Source organism: Lolium perenne, chromosome 7 (assembly GCF_019359855.2).
Source record: "Lolium perenne isolate Kyuss_39 chromosome 7, Kyuss_2.0, whole genome shotgun sequence".
NCBI lineage: Eukaryota > Viridiplantae > Streptophyta > Magnoliopsida > Poales > Poaceae > Lolium > Lolium perenne.
The window spans coordinates 227,419,600-227,443,979 of NC_067250.2; the positions used below are offsets into that span (position 1 = coordinate 227,419,600).

General features: G+C 46.4%; 1 protein-coding gene and 1 long non-coding RNA gene across 2 annotated transcripts; one reads left to right on the forward strand and one right to left on the reverse strand.

The window, feature by feature from the left end:
• The first annotated feature begins 36 nt into the window (after positions 1 to 36).
• On the forward strand, positions 37 to 9,518 carry LOC127313826 (uncharacterized). Its single transcript, XR_007859214.2, has 3 exons — positions 37 to 210; positions 552 to 697; positions 9,092 to 9,518. It is a non-coding gene; the product is annotated as an uncharacterized lncRNA (long non-coding RNA).
• Positions 707 to 4,627, reverse strand: LOC127313824 (uncharacterized). Its single transcript, XM_051344289.1, has 2 exons — positions 1,570 to 4,627; positions 707 to 1,320 (listed from the first exon to the last, which is right to left on the reverse strand). The coding sequence occupies exons 1-2, from the start codon at positions 4,616 to 4,618 to the stop codon at positions 935 to 937; spliced, it is 3,435 nt and encodes a 1,144-aa protein (XP_051200249.1). The 5' UTR covers positions 4,619 to 4,627; the 3' UTR covers positions 707 to 934.
• Positions 9,519 to 24,380: the final 14,862 nt, after the last annotated feature.

Here is a 24,380-nt window from a genome sequence, read left to right on the forward strand (position 1 = left end):
ATCCTAAAAACGAGCCCATGCTGTGTGCTAGGCCGTTTGTCCGTGCCCATCGTCGTCTTCCCATTCGTTCTGAACATCTTGCCCCGAAGTTTCCTCCCGCGGCGGCGCGGTGCTGAGGAGAGTGCTACCGCCGTCTGCGGCTAGGGTTCAAGCCGACAGATTGGGGAAGAGACACGCTTATCCTGCACCTGCGTCATGGAGAGAACACAGGTCATAACTTCTCCGCTCCTGTGAAATCCGTTGGGGAAGAGAGAGAGAGAGAGAGAGAGAGGTTGCTTTACGATCGATGTTCCAGTTTCGTTTCTTCTGATTCTCATATCCATCTATATAATCGCATGAACACTAGAGAAAAATTATTGGAATTTCTCGAAATTACGTCGCATTAGTTTTCTCACGCAGTACAAACAGGGGTTTGCATTTATGATTAGTGTTCCATACGCCAAGACGAGTTGTGTGCAAAGCACAATCCCGATATCTGTAGAATGCTTTATATTTGAGGATTATTTTTCAAATGTACGATGCTAGTATAAATGTTATTCTACTATTGCTAGGTAAAGTTCTCCACTCAAATGCTGTGAAGTCACCTTTGCAAAGGGAAAAAAATACCGTGAGGGTCAGCAGTAACTTATATGAGGAAACAAAGGAAGAGAGCAATTGAACAAAAATAAGACTACAGCGGAAAATGTTTCCTTTTCAGGTAAGAGTTGCTTTGGACCCAGTATTTCAGAAGAGTAAAGTCTGAACTATGAAATAGGTTAACCTTCTCTATCTGTTTCTTCCTATCCAATATCTTTTTTCTTTAACTCAAAGCCACACGTCCCACACGCATCATGAGCATACAAATTGGAGTACAAGTGATGAATGCTCTTGAGAATGAAAATTTCGATGATTTTTTTGCTCAGCCAAAACGGAATGCAGATATTGCTTCCGTTGCTCAATCACATAGTGCCAAAAAAGTTTCTTTGATTGACATAACTTCAGTATAAACTTCTTGCATAGTTGGTCGGCCTTTTGGTGAATCCACGGAGCATTTTAGACCAAGTTCTGTCAATCGCTTTGCACAGTTTTTCATGCCGACCATTACAGGTGTCCAATCGCCTGAAATTTTACTTGTTTGTTCGTCCTGGTATTGTTGAACGAGATTGGCCTCCAAAATATTGCCATTCTTGTGAGGAAATGCCAGTTCCACAAACTTGTGGAGACCATGTCCATCCTTAAACATCTCATCTGTTGGCCTCTTTCCCGTCAGCATTTCTAACAGAATGATTCCGTAGCTGTATACATCGCCCTCAATAGACATTCTGCTACCCATGCCATACTCTGCAAAATTTGCAAATTTGTTCTGTAAAATTATTTCGGTTTCTTAATCAACTGTAAGTAATATTATTTTTTAAATGATCCTATTTGTTTTCTCGAACCATGTTATATTTAATACTTAAAACTTAGGTATACATGAGGCTGGTTCTCACAATACATTATAAGCTTTTGTATAAAGGGTAAATAGATCTGTCAAGAAAGTACAACTTCATTTAAATATATTGACGTTATAAGAATGGTATGCATGTTTACCTGGTGCAATGTATCCAATTGATCCTCTTGCCCCTCTCAAGCTTTCGGATGGATGGTCGTAAAGAAACTGTGCTAATCCAAAGTCACCAACACGAGCACACATGTCATTGTCCAAAAGGACATTGCTTGGCTTGAGATCACAATGGATCAAAGGAGGTGTGCATCGGTTATGGAGATAGTCCAAGGCAGCAGCTATGTCTGTCACAATTGTTATCCTTAGCCCAAGACTGAGTGACCTTTTTGAGCCATGTTTTTCCAATTCTGGATGGAGCCAGCTTTCTAGGCTACCATTCGACATGTGCTCAAGAACTAGAGCTTTGAATTCATTCCCTGATGGATCAGACGTGGAGCATAGGCTTATCACCCTTATGAGATTTCGATGGCGTGTGTTCCTCAAGGCATCACACTCAGCAATGAAACTTTTTGATGCTCCATCTTGATCAAGCCTGAATACCTTGACTGCAGCTATGCGTGGTTCGGCCACAAATGTACCTCTATAGACGGATCCAGACCCTCCCACACCGACCAAGTTATCAGAAGAGAACCCCCCTGTTGCCTTGTACAGATCGTGATATGAAAATCTCTTCCACCTCTCTGAAGACTGGTTAATTGGATGTTTAGGTGCTTGTTTCTTCCTTTGTATAATTGCTATGGCACATATGAGCGAGATTACAACAACGACAATAAGCGGAACCAGCACCATGACAACATATGAAGTCCTTTTTCTTTTGGATGTTGATGTAATGCAAGGTTGTAGTTGTAGTATCGCAGAATCTGTGCATAGATTTTTGTTTCCTTGGATGAACACTACACTCGAATTGCCAAACACACCAGTTGCAGGTACTGTCCCTTGAAGGTTGTTGAAGGACAGATTCAGAAGCTGCAAAGAGCTGAATGACTCAAAGAAGCTTGGAATTTCTCCAGACAAGTTGTTCTGCGAGAGATCCATCTCAACAATGCCTCGTAAGTTCATCAAAGAGGCAGGAATGCTTCCTTCAAGATAATTTGCATCCAAGCAAAGTGATTGCAAGTTAAGGCACTGGCCAAGACTGGCAGGAATTTTTCCAGATAGCTGGTTGTTGGAAAGATTAAGGAGTTCAAGATTTTTTAAGCTGCTAATTTCTGATGGTATTGGTCCTATCAGTTGGTTATATGACAAATCCAAGCCTTCAGAAAGTGAGGAAACTGAAAACAGCTTAGGAGGGATGCTTCCGTGAAAGCTATTACAAGAAAGGTTCAGTCTAGTCAAGCTTCTGCATCCTGCTAAACTGGCAGGTATCAACCCACTTAATATATTTTTTTCCAAATAAAGTTCACTTAGATTGCCAAGGTTTCCAATTGACTGTGGGACTTCTCCAGAAAGATTGTTTTCTGCTAAATTCAGGACAAACAAAGTCTGAACATTTCCAAGTGTAGCAGGAATATGCCCTGAGAGGAAATTTCTCTCCATATGAATAAGAGTGAGACTGGTGAGATTTCCTATATCTGGAGGTATAAAACCAGTTATTTGGTTATCATTCAGAAGCAACCATTGTAAGCCTTTTGGAAGTTTGCCAATGGAAGTAGGCAACTCTCCTTGAAGATTATTGCTATGCAAGTATAATATCTGCAACTGGGTGCAACTTGTTAACGAGGACAAGAAAGTCCAATCACCAGCTTCAAGCAGATTCTCGCCCAGATCCAGTGTGACCAGGTTTGTCAAAGACCCCAGGAAAGGAATGACACCACTGAACATATTGCTACGAAGGCCAAGGTATTGAAGGTTCAAGGCGTTGGCCAAAGAAGGAGGGATTGGGCCATCAAACTGGTTACGTTGCAGTACCAACATCTGGATTCTGGGGAGTGTATAGCCAATGTTGGCTGGAATTCTCCCAACTAGATGATTGGCTCCAAGTCGAAGGTAAGTGAGGGATGGGATTGCATAAATAGCTGGAGGAACTGTGCCCGACAAATTGTTATATGTCAGGTCTAATTCTTGCAAACCTACAAGGCTACCTAAGCTCTCTGGAATGGTCTCTTGCAAGTTGTTTAGAGCAAGCAATAGGAAAGATAGGGAAGAAAAATTCCCTAGTGAGCTAGGTATGATCCCTGAAAGGTTATTGCTAGTCAATCTAAGATAATTCAAAGGCGAGGATGCATGAGAGAATTGTGGGATTGACCCGTAAAATCCATTGTAAGAGAGATCTAAGGTGTGGAGCAATGAGCTATTGAATAGTGAAGGAGGGATCTCTCCACTCAGCCCGTTTGCTGCAAGGTTAAGGTATGAAAGCGAGGAGGAATTCGCTAGGAAGCACGGAATTTCTCCGGTGAGCGTGTTGTTGTCTAGATCAACCTTGGTAAGACGTGAGCTCCTTCCTAGCAACTGGGGAATGGTGCCTGAAAGCTTGTTACTATAAAATGATAAGACAGAAAGGTTCTGAAGCAAGGCAAGCCCAGGTGGGATGTGCCCCTGAAGCAAGTTGTCACTAAGAAAAAGCTGCTCCAGGGATAAACATTGACCAAGAGCTGAAGGGATCCCACCTTCTAGGAGGTTGCTTGACAGGCTGATGTTCTCGATGAGGGAGCACATTGACAGCGCATCGGGGATCACGCCACCAATGGAGTTGATGCTGAGGTTGAGGTACCTGAGTTGTGCCAGCTGGCCTATCTCTGGAGGAATGTTGCCGCTGATCTTGTTGTCTGGCATGTGTATCCTTGTCAAGACACTGAGGTTGCCGATGCAAGGAGGTATCTGACCGGTCAGGTTCAGCGAAGCGAGGTCTAGCGCAACAACGCGAGGCGCTGCGCCTTGCATGGTCCTGCACGTCACTCCACGCCATTGACAGAAGCTCTGGGAGTCGTCTCGCCATGTCGCCAACGCTGTGGTGGCGAGGTTGTTGGCGAGGCGAGACTTGAGGCAGAGGAGCGTCTGCCGGTCGGATTCAGAGCTGTTCGAAGATGGTGCTGTGGCATCGAGGGAGCGCGTGTTTGGGAAGAAGGCCACCAAAAGGATCAGCAGAAGAAGCAATGGACAGAAAGATGAATTCATGTGGGATGAAAATTGTTTCATCTGATTGTTTTTGCCTGATTGATTTGGATTTAAGAACAAGAGAGTGGTTTCTGTACGTGGGGTGGGGTAGGTACTTCTGAGTCTCTAGTCGAGATGGCAACAGTTGGCAAGTTGGTAATTAACTAATTAATTTGGTCTCATTAGGACCCAAAGTCAGCACTGGTAGCTTGAATACTTGAGTAGTTTCCATGCCATGTGTTTGCCAATCACGAGTCAGAGAATTATTTTATATAAGCCCTCCCTTGAAATCTTTCTCAAGCCGCCGGAATTGATTAGTCAAACTCGAAGTAGAACCGAATAAAGCTGCTACGCAATAACCCAAATATGATGAACTCCTGGACAACAACAGGACAAGGGATGGCGAACAACTCCCAGTCATAACTTATCTGTTTACCAATAACAGATACCAAACCCAAAAGAATTTAGGTGATTTTGTGGCTCATAAGACAAAATTCAAAAGTAAGCCTAACCAAACACCCTTAAAATGGCGCTGTCTTTATTCTGCATTTTTAAATATTTTCCAATACTTGTACGAGTTTTCTGTGCAACTGTGTTAGTAATAGTTGGGGCATGGAGAAACCAATTTAAATTTCCCTTTTCAGTACTTTGATCGTAGGGAACTTTATCAGAATATCTTAATCTTGAAAACACATGTTTATATGAGTCAGTGGCGTCACCGATCAGTGTAAGAACGGATGTTTGTCGCACATGCCAAATTGATAATCCAGGAAGGTACCAAGATGGTAGTATGGTTGGTTTGCCCATCTAACCACTTGGATTAGCTGACTTTGACTAAATGGATGGCTGCCCAGCGCCCGCCCTCCATGGGACGATGCACATGATATATACACAAGCTTGGAGCCTGGTGTTTGCTCGTCGCTCCCCTCAGGCTAAACCACTCAAACTCTAAAAAAGAGGAGCTCCGGGATCGACGACGATGGCAACGACGCCACCAGTTGGCTCTGCCTCTCCTGCTGCTCAAAGCACACCTGACCCTGGACGACTTCCCAGTGGTGCTGCTGCGCAAGCCAGCCCTGCACCTAGCCCTCCCAGTGATCCTGCCGCTCAAAACAAATCCAATCAGGATGGTGGCCCTCCCACTGGCAGCCGTGAGTACATCTTTCTTCCTTAGATTCTCAGTGTTCTTTATTGTTTACCACTAGTTTAGTTAGCTCATTACAGTGGATGTGCTTCTCTTGAAAGACACGCCCAAATGCATGCCGTTTAGTATTGGAAAACAAACATCAAGAAAGAAGAAAAACCAAAAGAGTAAACTACAAAACGGAAAGAAAAGCCAGAAACCCCAAAACTGTACAGCCCTTCCGCTGATGCAATAGATGTATTCTTATTCTTATTCTTATTCTTGCTGTATCATACATGTCCATGCTAGAGCTCAGAACCCGGCCTGGGGATCAAAACTTCCCAACCCTTGGGTCCTTAGAACAAACCACTCTGGGCCGTTACTTAAATCATGTCCAGTTCTGACTTAAACCCCACTTTTACTCCATTGAAGCAATAAAAAAACGGTTTGAGTAAGAATAAAAAGGAAAAAGATTGTTGGACACGGATGTTGCCGGAGACTCATCAGAGACCTCACTACAGTAATAGCCGGAGCACCGTACTTCGCTGGAGAACCCCTCCCAACAAATATTTTTGTACTAAAGTAGCAAAACAGCAAAACAATGGTAGCACAAAAGTTATATTATTGTAGCATTGTTTGTTATTGTAGCAAGAATTTAACATTTTAAATATAAATTTTATGTTACATAAATTATATCATTGCATTCATGTTTGAAAGAGGTTTCCATCAATATAATTTTTGTGAAAAATAAATTATATTTATTGGTTAATTTTATGGTCAAAGTGAGGCTCAAATTTCTAGGAAGGAGAGAGAAGATTAGAGTAACATAGGTAGATACCGTATCATAGCGCAGACAACAAGAAAAGTTAATGCTAAATAAATCTTGTACACAATTTTATATTGAGATTCTAAAAAATAATAAATATAGCATGACTATGATACTACTCCATGATACTACCCACTATGGAGATAGTATCATATAGTAGTATCATGATACTACTATGACCAACCTAACTGAGGTAGTATCGTAGCAAAAAGGCTTAACAATTGTAAAAAAATAGTAGCATTGGTAGTCTTTCCTCGAAGCATCGCCGTCCCCTGCTCGTAGAACCTATCTGCTTTGGTAGCACCTTGGCTTCTTCGCTCCTAGCACAGCCGTAATGGCCTGGAAGCACCGCCGGCGTAAATGGCCATCCTATATTGGTAGCATCCGAGCTCACCGCTCACATCAGCTTCTGGTGCTCCATGCAGCGCCGACAACAATAGTTCGCAAATGGAGGTTCACCGAGGCAGACACGTGCAATCCAGACCCCTACCCATGACCGCCGGCCAGGGCGCCAGCCACTGGCTCGACACCACAGCCCACCGACTCGACGAAACTCAGAGGACGCCCCGCCGCCGCACACCACCACCCGCGCTGCCCGGAAGACATCTCCCCCCCCCCCCCCCCATGCGAAGGGAACCCGTCAGGGCGCGCCCACCCCCACCCGCCATCTTCGACAGCCAGGCGCGGCCGCCACCACCGGCAGCGACTAGACGGGGGAGCTCAAGGGGAACTTTTGGTTTTTAGGGTTAGGGCTCTCAGGAGCCGCTTGTGCCAAGCCCTAGCACTTCAATGGGAGCCTACTCTCTGCTTAATTTTTTGCACTGGCTAAGCACCAAATTTTCGCTTCATCTTTGATTGTAGTGATGACCATGTTTGTGGTAGAAGATGTTTGGCGGAAAACTCTTGCATTTCGCTCTTTCCATATTCCCAAGAGAAGATCATAACGCGCCTTCCTCTCCTTTCTCCTTTGAAGCGCAAGTTTGGTCCACCAATCGTTGACGAATGTTCTATTTACCCAAATCTCTGAAGCCATGTTGTGAATACCACACAAAGCAAGGATATCCTTCCAAACTAGGTGGGCCGCCGATTCTTGGTCTTGGTTGCAAATTGGTAATTTCACAATTTAGCCATCCTTCCGTTGTAGACTATTCGCCATCCAAATCCTAGTTTGCATTACCAACTAAACAATTGAATTTTTGTTGCTAATTTTTAAAGCCGTGTTTTGATTTAGCATGGTCTCTCGAATTTTTCTACGCTATATTCATATAAACTGCAATCATGTTACATGAAAGTACGTACAAATACAAATGTAAAGATACTATTGTTTTATTATCTTCCTTGGACTTGTTAGACTAGTTCGTCTGTACACGAATGAGCGGTACTTCTATGTTTTGTGGTAAGTCAAAAAAATTCATATTTGATTAAATATATAGAAAAGAGAAACAACATATATGATGGCAAATTGGTCTATTATGAAATAACATTTCAAGACGGATTTAGCTATACTAATTTCATATCATAAATGATGCTACTTTTTTCTATAAAGTTGATCAAATTTTAATAAATTTGACCCACAACAAAATCTAAAAGTACACTTAGTTGCGGATGCATGGGGTAATTGTCACCACACCATTTTGAATCTCATCGGCACCTTATAAATAGCACACCACGAATTGTTTTTTTTTTTGTACTTCATGCTAGCTTCCCTAGGGCCTTAATTAGCTATAGGTAGAGTACAAAATGATTAATAAGATCTATCAAGGAGAACGTGCGTGAAAATAATGGGAGTTAGCCTTCTAAACAATGGAACTAATGCCTTTATGCATGAAAGTAATCTTTCTAACGTTCCAAAATTTACAATCAATTTTCTCTTAAACCGTCAATTCAATTGACGATTTGTGTTCACCGTTACAGTCATCTAGGCGAGAACTTTAAAACAAAATTCAATCTTAATATGTTTTGATGGAAAAAAAATCATTCCCGGCTGCCAGGTTATTGTACTGAAGCTATCATGCTATTAGTTAATAGTTACCACCCAAGTGATACACAGTTATCATATAATTTTTACATTTATTTTTGTCATACTATAATGTACTTGTCCAGATAGTGGGTATTTGGTCCACTCTAAACACATAAATGATGGTATTACCATCATGCAAAGCTTACATTAGTGAGGAGGGCGAAGATCTGCTGACCAAGTGACTAATCTAGCAACTACGGTAAAAAAGACTTTGTCAAATGTAGAGTGGATTTTGTACAAACCATATATTCCTCGAGATTCCTGCTCAAAATATATTAATATAAAATCTAGTTTCGAAGATCTAGTCGTAACAAAGCTAACCGTGAAAACATATATGAATTTGGAGTTACGATTTGAGAGATTAAATATTTTAAAGTTTGAAAACCGAAAAGAAGCTCACTTGGCTACTTGCATGCATGGCTAGGTTATCATATTTTGCCGGTACACATAGAAAGATAACTTAAGGCATGTGCCTTTATTAGCATGATTTGTAATTAATTGTAGAAACCGCATCTAACTTTTACTTTGTTGGATGCTTATTTGCAGATAATCCATTTGGTGGACCTTCCGTCTCCCAAACAGGACCAGGCCACGCATAATTCTGAACACCAAAAAGATGGCAAAAGGATAATATTGTTTGTTGCGTCTTACATGAATCATAATTGAGCAAGCAAATTTAGAAAATAAGAGGGAAAACAATCTACATGACGGTTTTCAATAGCCTCTCCTACATTTTTCCCTTTTGTTTTATACCTTTATTTCCTGTATTTTTATCTTTGACTATTGTAATGTTGATCTTCACTTTCTTTTCTTTCACTTGTATTGCATATCTTGAAGCCTTTTGCTCTTTTCATATGTTCCTTGGACATGAGATCATGGATATTATAAAGGACACGAGCGTATGCTCACTTGGCCTGGAAACAAAACTATAATTACAAAATTCCAAAGAGAAATACAAGCTTGTATGTTTTTAGCACGGTGTATGCTTCCAGTAATTTTTGTAAGCAATACTCTGCGTGGCTAATGTTTTCCGGCGAGCCACATAAATGCTACTTTCACAATGTGCCCACACACTGTGTGCTCGATCATGTACTTGTTGCACCCGCCTGGGAGACAGCGTTTCCTTTGTGCTCGCTCCGGGGATCACATAGGATCGGACCACACACCCCTTCTCCTTTTCAGTGGGGAAGAGTCCAGGCGTATTCAACCAAGGTTCTTCTTTCAGACCTGGTGGTTTGGAGTCCCAGGGTTTGGGGAGCTGGTGAAAAACAAATTGCAGAGCTTCATCACAGATCTTGGGCCCCACAGGTGCTGCATTGAACTCTGGCAATGTGTGGCTCGCAACTCCCACTAGTAGGGTGGGGAGCTAACTTGGGACAGGAAAAATGGGATTTCAGATCCAACCTCCTCCTCCTCCAGGTGTCTGACCTAGATAGAGTGGCGTATTCCTCCAATTTGGGTGAGGAGGGCTGGGTACTCCGGTACCCCCTTAAGGACCATCTCTTGGCTTTGGATAGGGCTGACGAGGAGTATTGGCATCAATGCAGCCGGGTGCAATGGATGCTTAGGGGAGACTCTTGCACTGCTTACTTCCATGCAATTGCGAATGGGCGCAGGAGGAAGTGCTAGATTCCTAGGCTTAGCACGGACCAGGGGAAGTCCACGAGCAGCAGGTACTGACGGACCATATATATCAGTTCTACCAAGACCTGATGGGATCGGAGGGCGAAATGAGATTGTTTTCTGTGGGCCAGCATCTTTGGGAAGACAACCAGCTTGTTTCGGATGGGGATAATCATGACTAAGAGCTCACGTTCATGGATGAGGAGCTGGATGAGATCCTCATGAGCATGAAGCAGGACTCGTCCCCTGGCCCGGATGGCCTGCCGGTCCTATTTTTTAATAGATTGTGGGGAATCTTACGAGGGCCCATTCTCTAGATCCTTAACGACTTCACCCTAGGACGGGTGGACATCGCCCACCTTAACTTTGTGATCATTACCTTCATTCCCAAGGTGAAGGGGGCTGACAGTATCAGACGGCTTAGGCCTATTCCGCTCATTAACGTTATTTTTAATTTTTTTTGCGAAGGCCTATGCGATTAGATTAGCTCGCATTGCGCATAGGACGATAGATCGCTGTCAGATAGCTTTATCAAAGGTCGATGCCTACGCGAGGGGGCGGTTGCCTTGAACGAGATTGTCTATGAGATGTGCTTTATGAAGCAAGAGGGCTTGCTGCTAAAGTTGGACTTCGAGAAGGCTTATGATAGGGTAAACTGGTACTTTCTCCGGGAGATCCTCTTTCGCAATAGTTTTTCTATGATGATGGTCCATAGGCTCATGCAGTTGGTCAAGGGTGGCCTAACCGCGATTAATGTTAAGAAATCGGGCATTTCTTCCGTAACGCGAGGGCGTGCGGTAGGGAGATTCGCTATCGCCGATCCAGTTTGATTTCCTGGTGGACGGCCTGGCGGCCATCTTGTCCAAAGCCAGTGCGGATGGACATATTTAGGGTCTGGTGCCCCACCTTATACCTGGGGTGTGACGCATCTTCACTATGATGATGACACAATGATTTTGATTGAACCTACAGGGGTAGGGATTTCTAATCTCAAGACCCTACTCCTATGTTTTTGAGAACATGTCGGGTCTGAAGATTAACTTTGACAAGAGTGAGGTGGTGGTGATCGGGGTCCCATCGAATTCACAGCGTCGGGGTTGCCAATATGCTCAAATGTCGTCTCGGCAAGTTCCCGATCACTTACTTGGGCCTACCAATAAGTGACAAGCCACTAAGGGTTGCGGATTGGGAATTCCTCCTGGAGTTGGTTGGGAATAGGGTTGACCCGTGGTAGGGCCTTTTCCTTGGGGCGGCGGGATGGCTCGAGCTCACGAACTCATGCCCGTCGAGCCTCCCATTGTTTGACATGAGCTTGTAACTTGCTCCACGATGGTACACATACGAGTATGGACAGACCCCAAGCACGCTTTTTTGGGAGGGTGTGGGGGAGAAGAGGAAGTATTCCATGGTGGATTGGGCCACCGTGTGTAAACCTAAGGATTTGGGGGTTTGGGGGTCCTTAACACCAAATTAATGAACATTGCCCTCATGTTGAAATATAATGGATTTGGAAACTCTATCAGGGTGCGGAGGGTCCTGTGGGCAGACATCATCCGAGTTAAGTACCTACGGGGCATGGACCTTTATGCGGGCGAGGTCCCAACCTGTGGCTCCCAGTTTTGGAATGCTATACAAAAGGTTAAATGGCACTTCAAACTTGGGGCCAAACATAAGATTCGTAGTGGGAGGCAAACCTATCGGGATGTCATGGTGGGCATAAAACCCAAAACCCGAGCCCCCAACCCGAAATACCCGGACCCGGACCCGAAATACTCAAAACCCGAAAAATCGGGTGTTAAAATGGGCGCTAACTTCAGAAACCCGAACTTAATACAGGAAAATCAGGTGTATGTGTCGGGGACCCAAATTACCCACTTAACCCGGAGTACATACAACATCTTAGCCCAGCCCAGACGCCCAGCTAGTTTAGTCCCGAACAGACACAACCCAAGGCCCAAGAGGCCTAGACAAAAGGTTGCATCGCACCAATTCCTTAGTGCTGGCTCAATCGATCAACCCTAACTCCCGCAGGCACAGGAATAGGACACCGGCTCCGATTTGGCCGCCGCCGCGCTCTCCCCTACCTGGCCTCCGATGCCCTTTCCCCGATCTGGCCACCGGTGCACTCTGTCTGAACTTGGCGCGGTGCCTACGACTCGGTCGACCCCCTCCCGTCGCCCCAGCCTGAGGGCGCAAGGAGCAGCTCCGCGCCTGCCGCCTCCAGTGACGGATTGTTGTGATGCAGCACCGCGAAGGCCGCCTCCTCGACGGCGTGATGGACTAAAGTGCCGCGACACTCATCGTCTGCCCCCTCCATCGATTTCTCCCACAGATCTTGACCATCCTTTGCATCTCGTAGTACTCTGTTCAGGCTAATCGGGGAAAACCCGAACCGGACCCGAATTTCCGGGTACCCGAATCATCGGGTAGCTATTTCCTGGCAAGATATTCGGGCGCCTTTTCTTCAAACCCAATTTTCCATTTACCCGAGAACCCCGACCCGAATAATTCGGGTTACCCGAACGCCAAGCGTGATCTGGATGAACTGGTGGTCGGGACCGGGCCCCTCTGTGCTAGGTTCCCTAGACAGTTTAGTTGTTGTGAAACGTTGTTCATTACGGTTTTGGGGGCTAGGGTACTTGATGGGGAGCCCAGGGAGTGGCACCTTCGGTTCCAACGATAGTTTGTGTTGGTGGAAGTTGTGGAGTGGAACAATCTCTGCAGGGAAGTTCGGGCACTTCCCACTAAGCTGGCTGGCGACAGTGTGTCATGGCCACCCTACGGGTTCGGGAATGCGTAGACATGATCGATACATCTCTCCAATCAATAACCACCAGGGGTTCTGGAAAACCATAACGATCCCCACGCACTCCATGAATTTAACTTTATCACTTGAACCTCAACGTCGAATCCCATCCCTTTGTTACACGATACCTAGTTTGCCCGGGACTTGATCATCGGTATCCGCTGTACCTTGTCCCGTCTCGTTTTCGACAAAACATGTTCAACTCGTTCTAGTGATATCATATCCTTGTGACCTAGTGATAACCCCCAAGTGCAGGGGATCACCGTAGTACAATTCGATAAGTATTTGAGTGTCGAACCCACGAGGAGCTGAAGCTAAACTATCTATTCTCTAAATTCCTATAACCCAATTATATGGCCTTCTATGCAAAGCTAGGATCTATAATGTGTTTGTGTGTGTGAAGAGGTTTCTACTATAAAACTACATGTGCTGAAATTAAAATGCAATAAGTGAAACTAATGCAAGAAAAGTTAAATGATATGAAGTGGAGTAAAGTGTGGTAATTCAAGGAAGTAAATGTTCAGGCAAATTACTATTTAATTTGGTTGGTTGTAACAATTATTGAAGCACAAAGATGGTCTTTTTTTATTGTTTCTTCTAAGGAGGAGCCATGAATAAGTGCAGCTATATACATGAGCAAATACACCCCTAGTGATTGATCCCAAGGCCAATTAAGAGCAAACAATCGAATTATTAAGACATAAAGTCTAACCACCACATTTAGATCTAAGGTCCCCATGATAATACCCTCGTTGATTAACCATGAATTGATACAACATGTATCTCTAAGACTTGGGATTCAGTTTCTGTCAAACTTCAACTATCCCTCATCCTATCAACATGCAACAGTGACAACCTTGTGCATCCCCCAACATATGCGTGCACTCGTATGTTAGTACAACAAGATCATCATAGAAAACATATACTTGTATGCAACCAACAATAAACTATATCACAATTGCCAGGAACAAGTCCTACTCAAACATCAACATAGATATACAATAGATCATGGTAAAACAATATATTGCATCATACATCATGTTTGCCAAGAGATTACAAAGGGTATATGAAGATGGTGCAGAGGGTGTTAATGAAGATGAAGATGATCACCACACCGGAGGAGGTGGAGTCCACCAGAGGCGATTTCGGCAGCGTTCCCCCCTATCTCCACCGGCACCGGTAGAGGCTTGCTGACTCTCTGTTTATGTGTTTTTGATCTCCTCCGCCGTAGCCTCGATGAAACCCTGGAGGTCATATATATAGGGTTTTTTTGGTCAAACAAAGTCTGTGGGCGCGAGATTGAGGCGAATCGGATGGACGAGGGCGAAAAGGCACCTGGTGGCGCCCAGAGGCCCTATTTCCCAGCATGTTGACTTCTTGGTGTCCCACTTTAGCTCATTTTTTCGTCTCAAAATTTCTTAAGCGTGGCCCCTAACACTGTCCTTTTTCGAGTCCCGTAGCTCTTGGAAAGTCAAAAATACTAACAGAAGGTTTTTCTGCCAGACAGAGTTAGAACTGGAGGAGAGGGGATTTTTTTTTGAAAATCCCCGAAAACAATATAAAACATGAAAATAAAATTATATAATATGCAAATATGTGGTAATATGTGGCAATAAAGTGCAAAGTTCATCTATGCATTTTACATGCATCAACATCCCCAAGCTTATCTATGCTCATCCTCGAGCATAAAGGTGATAAAACTAACATGGAATTTGGAGTTTATTACATTAATTCTAAAATACTTTAACAAGATATTTTCTCTATGCATGCATAACAATTGAACATGGCAAGTATTTTAAACATAGCTTATTTAATGAATAGAGATCCACTATGTCGGTGTCCTGCTGTTTATACATAGTGCAAGGGAGATAATATATTGCAACACTACTTGCGCATGATTAATTGATAGTAGAAACAAATAGAGTTCTCACATCGCATTTTATTGAATCAGGAGTAAGGTTTTTGATACCTTTTATTTGTTCAATTTTTGACTAGTAATTCATCATGCTTGCGCTGCAAAACAAATAATGTGAGGATGTCGTATCCTTCCAGTCCTTTAACATTTAAACACTCATAGAAGACTCATACATGCGTAAGTAGTTAGTTCTTTAGTTGACCAAAGGATACAGCGGAAATGGGATAGGCATTTGCTTCTTAACTTTAACACCTTATATGAGTGGCTGGGTACTACCCTTTGATTTGCCTTTGGGCACAGACTCATTGGGTTCATCCCTTTCTCTTTTCTTTTTTTCTTTTTTTTCTTATTTTTTTTCTTTTTTTCTCTTTGTCCTTTTTTTCTTTCTCTCTTCTTTTTTTCTTCTTTTTTCTAGGTAGTGCATCATTGGTTCAAAGGCTAGCAGGAGGTTGGTTGGTCAACTAAAGATAGTATCAACCGAGTTACATATGCTTCAACGATGAGGTTCACCATTTAAAAGACTGGACCGTCACACAAACATCAACCTTCATATTCTAAAGACACATAGGAATATAATTATTCATCATTGAATATGTGCCAAGTCCACAATAACAAGCATAATGGGATGCATAGACTTTTATTCAAAGCTACTATCTCTCAATCAAGTATAAGTAATGTTTCTCAATAATATCTCATTTGCATCATATATAGCGATGAGAACACAAATATAGTGAACATCTAATATCACTTCCACAAGTATTGATGAAAATGTGCACAAGTAACAAAGCTAATAAAGGACGCTCCAAGTTTTTGCGATCATTCTATGTCGCTCAAAAAACAAGGTTTAGGGTTGTGCAAACCGAGAGTTGAACGATGAGTCCAGTGAGGTGCCTTGGGCATCCCCAACATTATAGTAATCAACATTCTTGGATAGCTCTTGGTGTGATGTTCCTCCATACCCTCTGAAAAAACTTCAACAAAATTTTCTCCGACTTCTTATCTATGGGGTGACATTAGTGGTACAAGAATAACATGCTTGGTGCTATTTCCTTCAAGGATATATATAACATTATTTTATTTATGAACCAGAGAGCACATAATGTCCTAACCATTTAAGAGAATGGTTCTAACATTAAGAGGCAGAAACCCGGCGGGGGGGGTCGTATATTTAGGGGTTTTTAGGTCAAACAAAGTCCGTGGGCGCGAGATTGAGGCGAATCGAACGGACGAGGGAAAAAATGCACATGGTGGCGTGCCCATAGGGGGAGAGTGCGCCACAGGCCCTCTTTCCAAGCCTGTTGACCTCCCGGTGTCCCACTTGAACTCAATTTGTTCGTCTCGAAATTTCTGAAGCGTGGCCCCTGATCTTGCCCTTTTTCGAGTCTCGTAGCTCCTAGGAAGTCAAAAATACTAACATAAGGTGTTTTCTACCAGACAGAGTTAGAATTAGAGGAGAGGAGATTGTTTAGAAAATCCCTGAAAATAATATAAAACATGCAAATAACATTATATAAGATAAAAATATGTGGTAATATGTGGCAATAAAGTGCAAAGTTCATGTATGCATTTTACATGCATCACCTAGTCACATGCTTGCAAGCGTTGTTGACATAATATCACTGATTGGGACCATGGTATCTTTATGTACACGCGAATGTACAAATCCCGCTATTGACACATACGCCTCAACCTATCCCATTGTAATACCACAGTAGCACCTTTATGACCACCCTGTTACGATGTAGCGATTGATGATGTTAAAGCAGCTGCTGGTGACAGTGATTCTAATATGATCTCATGGTCTAAGGATTAGGTTACAACATTTCATTATTAGCATTGCAAAGTTGAACTTTATGACATGATCACATTGCAATACCTTATATGGTGTGTGTCCACCATGTCATTCATCCAACAACATGACCCCATTATTAATGGACGGTTGGTTTCCATGACTAGGAAACCTTGATCATCTTACTAATCAATGGACTATTTCACTAGGGACTAGGTTTTTGTTCAATACCACACATGAATTAATGTTTCCACTTAATATAGTTATAGCATGGCATAAAACTTATATGAATAATATAGATGTGGCAGTAAAACTATCTTTATTTATTTGCCTCTAGGGCACAAATCCAACACCAGTGGCATACCAAGATAGGGTACGCCAGCGGTATGGGGCGGGCTGCAACTCGGCCTGCACTTACCCTTGGTGTACCTCATCGCTGGTATGCCAGCGGTAACTAGTACCGTTGGCGCACCAAATTAATGGTACACCAACGGTAAGTAGCACTGGCGTACCACTAATTTGGTGTGTCTGCGTCACCGATGCTAGTATAATCCTTTTCCTCCTAGTGCATGATGGCTTCTATAAGCTTAAATCGAAGGAAGGGATTCATAGGGGCTGCCCTCGCGACCTTGATGTTGTTTGATGTGAACATCCTCATGGTCCACTCTATCGTCCGTGTTTTGCGAGGTCATGAACGGTAAGAAAGAGTGACATGGATCACTTGACACGCAAGTTAAAGCACCATCCAAGTCAAATCGAGGTCGCTTCCATCATGGAGCACATCTTAGTTGGCAACTCATTCATGAAAATATGCAAAGAAGATCAATGAGGTCAATCCATTGTCAAATCCCAAGCAGGATAAGTATGCACTCCGCACCTCGCCGCAACGGCTTGGACCTCAGATTGAGACGATATATGCATCCACAAGGTCCATTGAGCGGGAGGTCTTCGGTGAGTGACGACCCAATCATTGACGTCCACCGCAAAGTGGCTCTCCATGGTGGTAACTTCCAAGGTATGCCTATCAGAGTATCCATGGACAACACTAGGCTAGCTATCGCGGCGATCGGCAAGCTAATCTTCACATAGTACACTGAGTTTGTCAAAGACTTGCACAAAAATGGGTTGACACCAAACCTTGCAGATGGGCAGAACCTTAGTTTGGACTTCGGTTTCAAAGCCAGCGAGATTGGGATGGCCACCTACTGCTTTGAGCTCCAGTACCCAGCGAACCCGATGACGAAATGAGCCATGTTCAGAGCATGGAGCGGAACACTCAAAATGTTAACGCTCTTGGCCTCCGCAAGGAAGACTACCGAGTTTGTGGTCGTATTGAAGCCCATGTGCTCCACGTTCTTGATCGGCTCTATGTCAAACCATCGAACTACACCACCTCGAGGAGAACTTGGAAAATGCATGAAGGAGTTGATAGTGCAGGCAGCAAACAAGGCACCCACTGTGTTTATCTATGATGATGATGCCTACAATGCCGACAACCAGCTTATGCAGAAGCTATGTCTCGTGCTTCTCGACCACCTCTTCACTACGGGAGAATATGTGAATGAATCTAGCGCGTCAAATATCACCTTATTAATGGAGGACTTGTGGATGGTACTACCAATGGAGATGGATGCGATGCGAGGTCTTTTCGGTATCCCCGATAATCCCTTCCAATCTCCTGTAATACAATAGAAGTAAATAAGGTCTCACGGAGTGCCGCTCGTATCTGTGTACCGTTTTGTTCGCCAACACCTTGGTTGTGTGTGCCTTATTAGTGAGAATGAGCGGTTGTCAAGAGGTTCTCATGGCCATTAACCAAGGAAAGCTCATTGACGCTCTCCATGAGTGCCTCAACACTAGTAGGGAAAACGCTATAGGTAAACGCTTATTAGAAGCGGGCTACCATCTCCGCACGCGCGGGTGCTATTATTTGTTGCGCATCCGAAAGTGGCACGCGAGTGGTGTGCTCCTACTGGTAGCGCAGAAAGAAGTATGGCACGCGATTACTATGTGTGCTCCAGCTGCTAAATGTAGATGTCTTCCAAAAGTGATGCAAAAGGAGGGCTAAAATATCACTCAGGACCAGGTCCCCTCTGTATTACTGATTTTTGCATCCGTCTTTGGATTTTTTGTTGTTGTTTTAGTATGATCCATCTTTCATGTATAGGACGGCTAGATGGGAAAGATTTTGATATGTGACCAGAACGGGTTTTTTCTGTATGTCGCTGAGGACTCGTGAATACCTCTGGCCACCATCGTTTTATACTTCTGCAGTGCAGTCACCCACTCAGGCACTGAGGATGGCCACGACAATAGATTGGCATAGTTTGTGCTCTCTAATGACTATGCAGGTAAAGCTTTCCATCAGGATTAAGAACCTGCTGAGAACTTGAGATGGACTCCAAAACTGACAAACTATAGAGCGAGATTGACTACAAGACCCTATAGTAAGTATATTTCTCCCAGTATATTTCTCCTTGTGGCTTTACTTATTTTGTTTTAGCCGGACAAAACCTCTGCGGTCGCATGCACTGAGTGCGACTTGATCTGTCGGTCGCTGCCGCAAGCATGATTGAACAGCTAATTAATTCCGTAGAAATAGCATGATTCTTGAGCCCATCACTTGAAAACTCCGTCAATAATTTGGACCGTAAGGATTTCTGCTCAGCTCTAAGCAGGTATTAGCTATAATTATTTCTTTATAATATCAGCTCAGTTCTATGATGATTTCTAGATGATAAATGTGAATATATTCACAATATTTGTTGAAATGCATATTGCAAGATGTCAATATAATCTGCATTCTACTTCAAGCTCACACTTCTAATTTATTGTTCAAATTTTCAGATTTATTTGACATAGAAGGGATGCATGGCAGTCAAAGATTAGCAATTCTTTTATTTCCATTTGTCATGTGAGGATAAGAATATTGAAACTTCGTACCTATTGGTATCCTGATTCGAAGACTCGTGTAAACTGTGTGTAAACAATATTGTGCAATCTAAATTGGTTAATCCCCAAATAGTATCCCCTCATAGTCTGTGTAACTCAGGGCTGTAGAGAGCGCAGGTAGGTTTCCACCCTCGCCGCCGTCGCCGCCGCTGCGTCGCGCCGGCGCTGCTTTCCCCACCTCCATGGACTCCACGGCGTCTCACCCGCCCGGTTTCTCGCATCGTTGGGCCCCGGAGAGCCCGGAGGCCTCGTCGGCGTCGCCACGGCGGGACGACCATGTCTCCGGCCTGGGGATCTCGTCGGCGTCGTCGGGAGGCAGCGTAGCTCCGAGGCCGGAGGTGAGGGAGCCGGTGCAGCCGGAGGGGCGAGCGCGGGTGCAGGACCGCTTGGTCTGGGAGTTTCCCAAGCCCTCGCGGGGCAAGATGTGGACTCGGCGTCTTGAGGCAAGGAACGAAGCGGGTGGCTCGGGCTGGGGCGCGCCGGCGCCGGAGATGAGGGGGCTCTGTTTCCGCTGCTATCTGCCGGGCCACCGCAAGAAGGACTGCTCCAACGCGGAGGTATGCATGAGATGCTGGCAGAAGGGCCACCCGGCCATGGAGTGTAAGCAGCCGAGGAGCCCGTCGGGAGAAGAGGAGCTCCGGCAGCTTGCGCTCGCCAAGATGGCCCGTCGCAGGTCGCCGGAGAGGGAGAGGCAAGATCGTCAGGTTGGGAGGGGCATGAGGCCTCCTTCACCGCCACTGCCGCCGCCACCACCTCGGGCACAGGCTCCGCCCCCACCCCCGCCACCGACGCGTGGAGTCTCCAAGCTGCCGCCCATGGAGGAATGGCCGCCGCTTGCAGTTGAGCCAATCCGGGAGCCTGTGCGTGTGGTTGGTGTGGAAGAGGTAGCTGAGGCGCCGTTGTTGTGTGTGGTTCGGAGGACGGCGGCCATGTGTGACATGGAGCAGAGGCTCCAGCTTGCCATGGTGGCCACCGTCGGAGGGAGAAGGCCTCGCGTCTCCAGTGAGCAAGTTTTAGCGGCACTCACGTGGCGCGGGGTGCCTGAGGGAGCGGTCTCGGTGCACGCTTTCGCGCCGGAAGATTTCTTGGTTGTGTTTGAGTCGCCGGAGCTTCGTAACCATGTGGCGGCGATGCCGTCTGTGCTGGTCGCTGGCGCGCCTCTGGCTTTCCGTCCGTGGACTCGCCAAGCGCAGGCGGAGCTCGTTTCCATGAGAAGCAGGGTGTCGCTAGTGCTTGAAGGGGTGCCGCCGCACGCGTGGGACATCTCTGTGGTGGAGGATCTACTGGGCAGGAGTTGTGCGGTGGAGGAGGTCGCGCCGGAGACGAAGGCGAGGTCGGACATGGCGCTTTTCAAGCTGTCTGCTTCGACCTCAGACTTGGAGGCTATTCCAGTGGCGAGAGTGTTGGTGGTGTCGGAGCCTATCCCTGGTGGTGCTGGAGCTGGGGCGTGCGCGGCGCCGGTGCGTACGGCGGCGGCCGTGGTATCTGCGGCAGCCAAGGAGTCGGAGGAGATCAGGACCCTGAACTATCGAGTGCTCATCCACATTGCGCGAGTGGAGGAGGATGTGCAACCGGAGCTTGGCCGTGTCCAGGGCTCGCATGGAGGCGGGCACGGTGGGCTGGGGGAGTTCGATGGAGGCAGAGCAGGCGATGGCGGAGGAGGCCGCGGTGGTACGCCTCGGAGAACCTCTAGGATCCTTGAGTGGCGCCGGGGTGTCCCTGATCAGAGGCGCGGGCTGGGAGGCGCGGTTCATCGTGCATCCAGCTGGAGTTTGGCGGCGGCCGCGGCGGCGCCGGCACCGGAGACGAGGGGGCGCCTGCCGGGCATGGACAGCCCTGCTCCGTTGATTCAAACTGTGGAGGCCAGTCAAAAGGTGGGCCAGGGCGTTCCTGCCAAAGGAGTTGTGGCTGACGGTGCGCAGCAGGATTTCTCTGAGAGGGAAAAAAGGAAAGTCTCTTTTGACCAGCAGGAGATAGGGAGTGGACTGTCCAAGCTGCATGCAGTGGTGCAGGTGGGCCTGGCAGAGGAGAGAGCCGTTAAGTGTGGAGAACGTGGCAGTTTCCCAGGCGCACGCGGAGGAAGTGGGACAGGAGCGTGCGAGTGCGCTGCGGGACGGGGGCGACGTGGCAGTTCCGGACTCGCGCACGGCAGTGGTTGAGCAGGTGGAGTGGGCTGACGCGTCCGACCACCTGCCTGGCGATGATCCAGAGGCTGTGGGACCGGTTCGGGCGGCGCTCCTGGACAAGGATTTGGAGGCGAGCGGGAGCTCCTGGTCTCCGACCGCCTTGGCCAGCGGGCCCAGCCTCTTGTCACCTGGTGTGGGGTCTGGCGCGGGAGCAGAGGAGCGTGGCAGCATGGCTGAGAAGCAACACGAGGATACGGAAGGTTTTTTCTGTGTCTCCGTTTCTAACGGGAGGCCACAGGAGAAGTTTGCTTCGGGCCCATCTGAGAGCGAGGATGGGCGGGCAGCGAGGGACAGCAGTCAGGAGGCTCTGAGCAAAGAGACCACGGTCTATACAGGGCCTAACAGCCAGATGCAGATGTATCCTAGGGATCTGGGTCGTCAGTTGGAGGATGCACAGCAGTCCACGTCGACATCGAGCGAGGAGGTGCCGCTGAGGATTCATACTGAGCCGGCACAGGAGTTTGCCGAGGCAGGTGAGGTGCGCCAGGGGGAGGGTCTGGAGCTGGCTCGAGTGAAGAGCTTCTGCGCTTCGATCCTCAAAACCCTCGTGCCTCCGTTGTTGAGCGAGTTCGAGAGGACCACGGGTCTGAGGGCGGATGCGGAGCCCTTCACGCCGAAGAGGGTGACGAGGAGGTCGGTGGCTGCGAAGGCGGGCACACAAGTCAAGATGGCCTCGGCGGCAGAGAGTTCCCTGCTCAAGGCTTTGGGTTTCTGCCCAGAGAACCTCTCTGTTAGTGATGATGATCTTCGATGCTTCAAGGAGTTCTTTGACTCGCCGATCCGGGAGGCGCACCTTCGAGTCCTAGCGGCCATTTTTGGCAAGGAGTTGCCCGCGAGCTTCGAGAGGGAGTCGCACTGCGTGAGGGTGCTGCCGGTGCAGTAGGGTGTTGAGGTTGGAGGAGCGTAGCTAGCTTTCCATGGATTGTTTGTTCGAGATTCTGTGCTGGAACGTTCGTGGTCTGAACGACCCAGCCAAAAGAGATGCAGTGCGTGAGTTCATAGCTAGTCTTAGAGTTAGTATAGTTTGCCTCCAGGAGACCAAGCTGAATGTAATTGATGACTTTTTGGTTATGCAATGTTTGGGACCATCGTTTGATGGTTATTTGTATGTGCCTGCGGTGGAGACAAGAGGGGGGATCCTTCTTGCTTGGAATAAGTCCATGGTGGACATTGAGAGAGCGAGTTTTGATACCTATGCGATCACTGGGGAAGTGATTCCTAGAGATAATAATAGATGGTGGATCACCACCGTCTATGGGCCACAAACGCAAGAGGAAAAGGTTAACTTCCTTCGGGAGCTTGGTGAAAGGAGGAGTCTATGTCCGGGGCCATGGCTTTTGCTTGGAGACTTCAATATGATCATGTTTGCGGAGGAGAAAAGCAATAATCGGCTAGACAGGTCTATGATGTCGAGATTTAGACATTTTGTACAGGAGCATGAGATCAAAGATCTCTACCTCCATGGCAGGAGATTCACTTGGAGTAACGAGCGAGAGGTGGCTACTCTTACGCGCATTGATCGGGCCATAGTTTCGGTGGATTGGGACCTTTTGCACCCGGACGCCTTCTTGCAGGCGCTGTCGTCTTCGGTCTCAGACCACGCCCCGATCCACCTTTCTTTGAGTGCGGCTTTTAAGCCAAAGAGGAGGTTCAAGTTTGAGGCTTTCTGGTTGAACCTTGAGGGTTTCGATGAGGCTCTGAAGGAGTCTTGGGTATGCGATCCTAGCATTGTAGACCCTTTCAGACGTTTGGACGCACTGTTCCATAACGCCGCGGAGTTTTTTCAGGCTTGGAGTGAGAGGAAAGTAGGAAACATTAAGATCAGGATGGCCATGGCTAACATCCTGATTTTAAGATTGGATGTGGCGCAAGAGTCGAGAAATTTATCGCCGGCAGAGAGGTGGTTCAGGAGTACGCTTAAGCATGCGGTTCTGGGGATGGCGTCCCTTGAGCGCACTATTGCTAGACAGAGGTCGAGGTTAAGATGGCTCCAAGAGGGGGATGCAAACACCAAACTTTTCCACGCAGTGGCGAGCGGTAGGAGAACCAAGAACTTCATTGCGGCCGTGAGGGTAGAGGACGTGATGGTTACAGCGCAGGAGCGAAAGAATGAGGTGTTCACAGAGGCCTATGAGGAGCTGATTGGGAGCATTCATCCTAGAGAGCACACTATTAACCTGGAGACTCTAAACATTCCTGCTGTGGATCTGAGTGTTTTAGATTCCATGTTCACTGAGGAGGAGATCTGGAACACGATACGTGAGATGCCTAGTGATCGGGCGCCGGGGCCGGATGGTTTCACCGGAGCTTTCTACCAGAGGGCATGGCCAGTTATAAAACTCGATATTCTAGCAGGCCTGATGAAGCTTGGAGTGGGAGATGGGAGAGGTTTCGCCAGGCTTAACCGGGCGCTGATCACTTTGATCCCCAAGAAGCCGGACGCCTTAGAGATTAAAGACTATAGACCCATTAGCCTTGTGCACAGCTTTGCGAAGCTTTTCTCGAAGATCATCGCGAATAGGCTCCGCCCTAGGTTGGGAGAAATTGTGAGCATGAACCAATCG

What these genes read in the sequence shown, in the direction of transcription:
- LOC127313824 (XM_051344289.1), bottom strand. Translation starts at nt 4,618, where the DNA reads ATGAAACAATTTTCATCCCACATGAATTCATCTTTCTGTCCATTGCTT. An exon ending in AATTGGATACATTGCACCAG is followed by an intron (nt 1,321 to 1,569) that starts GTAAACATGCAT and finishes CAAATTTTGCAG; the next exon opens with AGTATGGCATGGGTAGCAGA.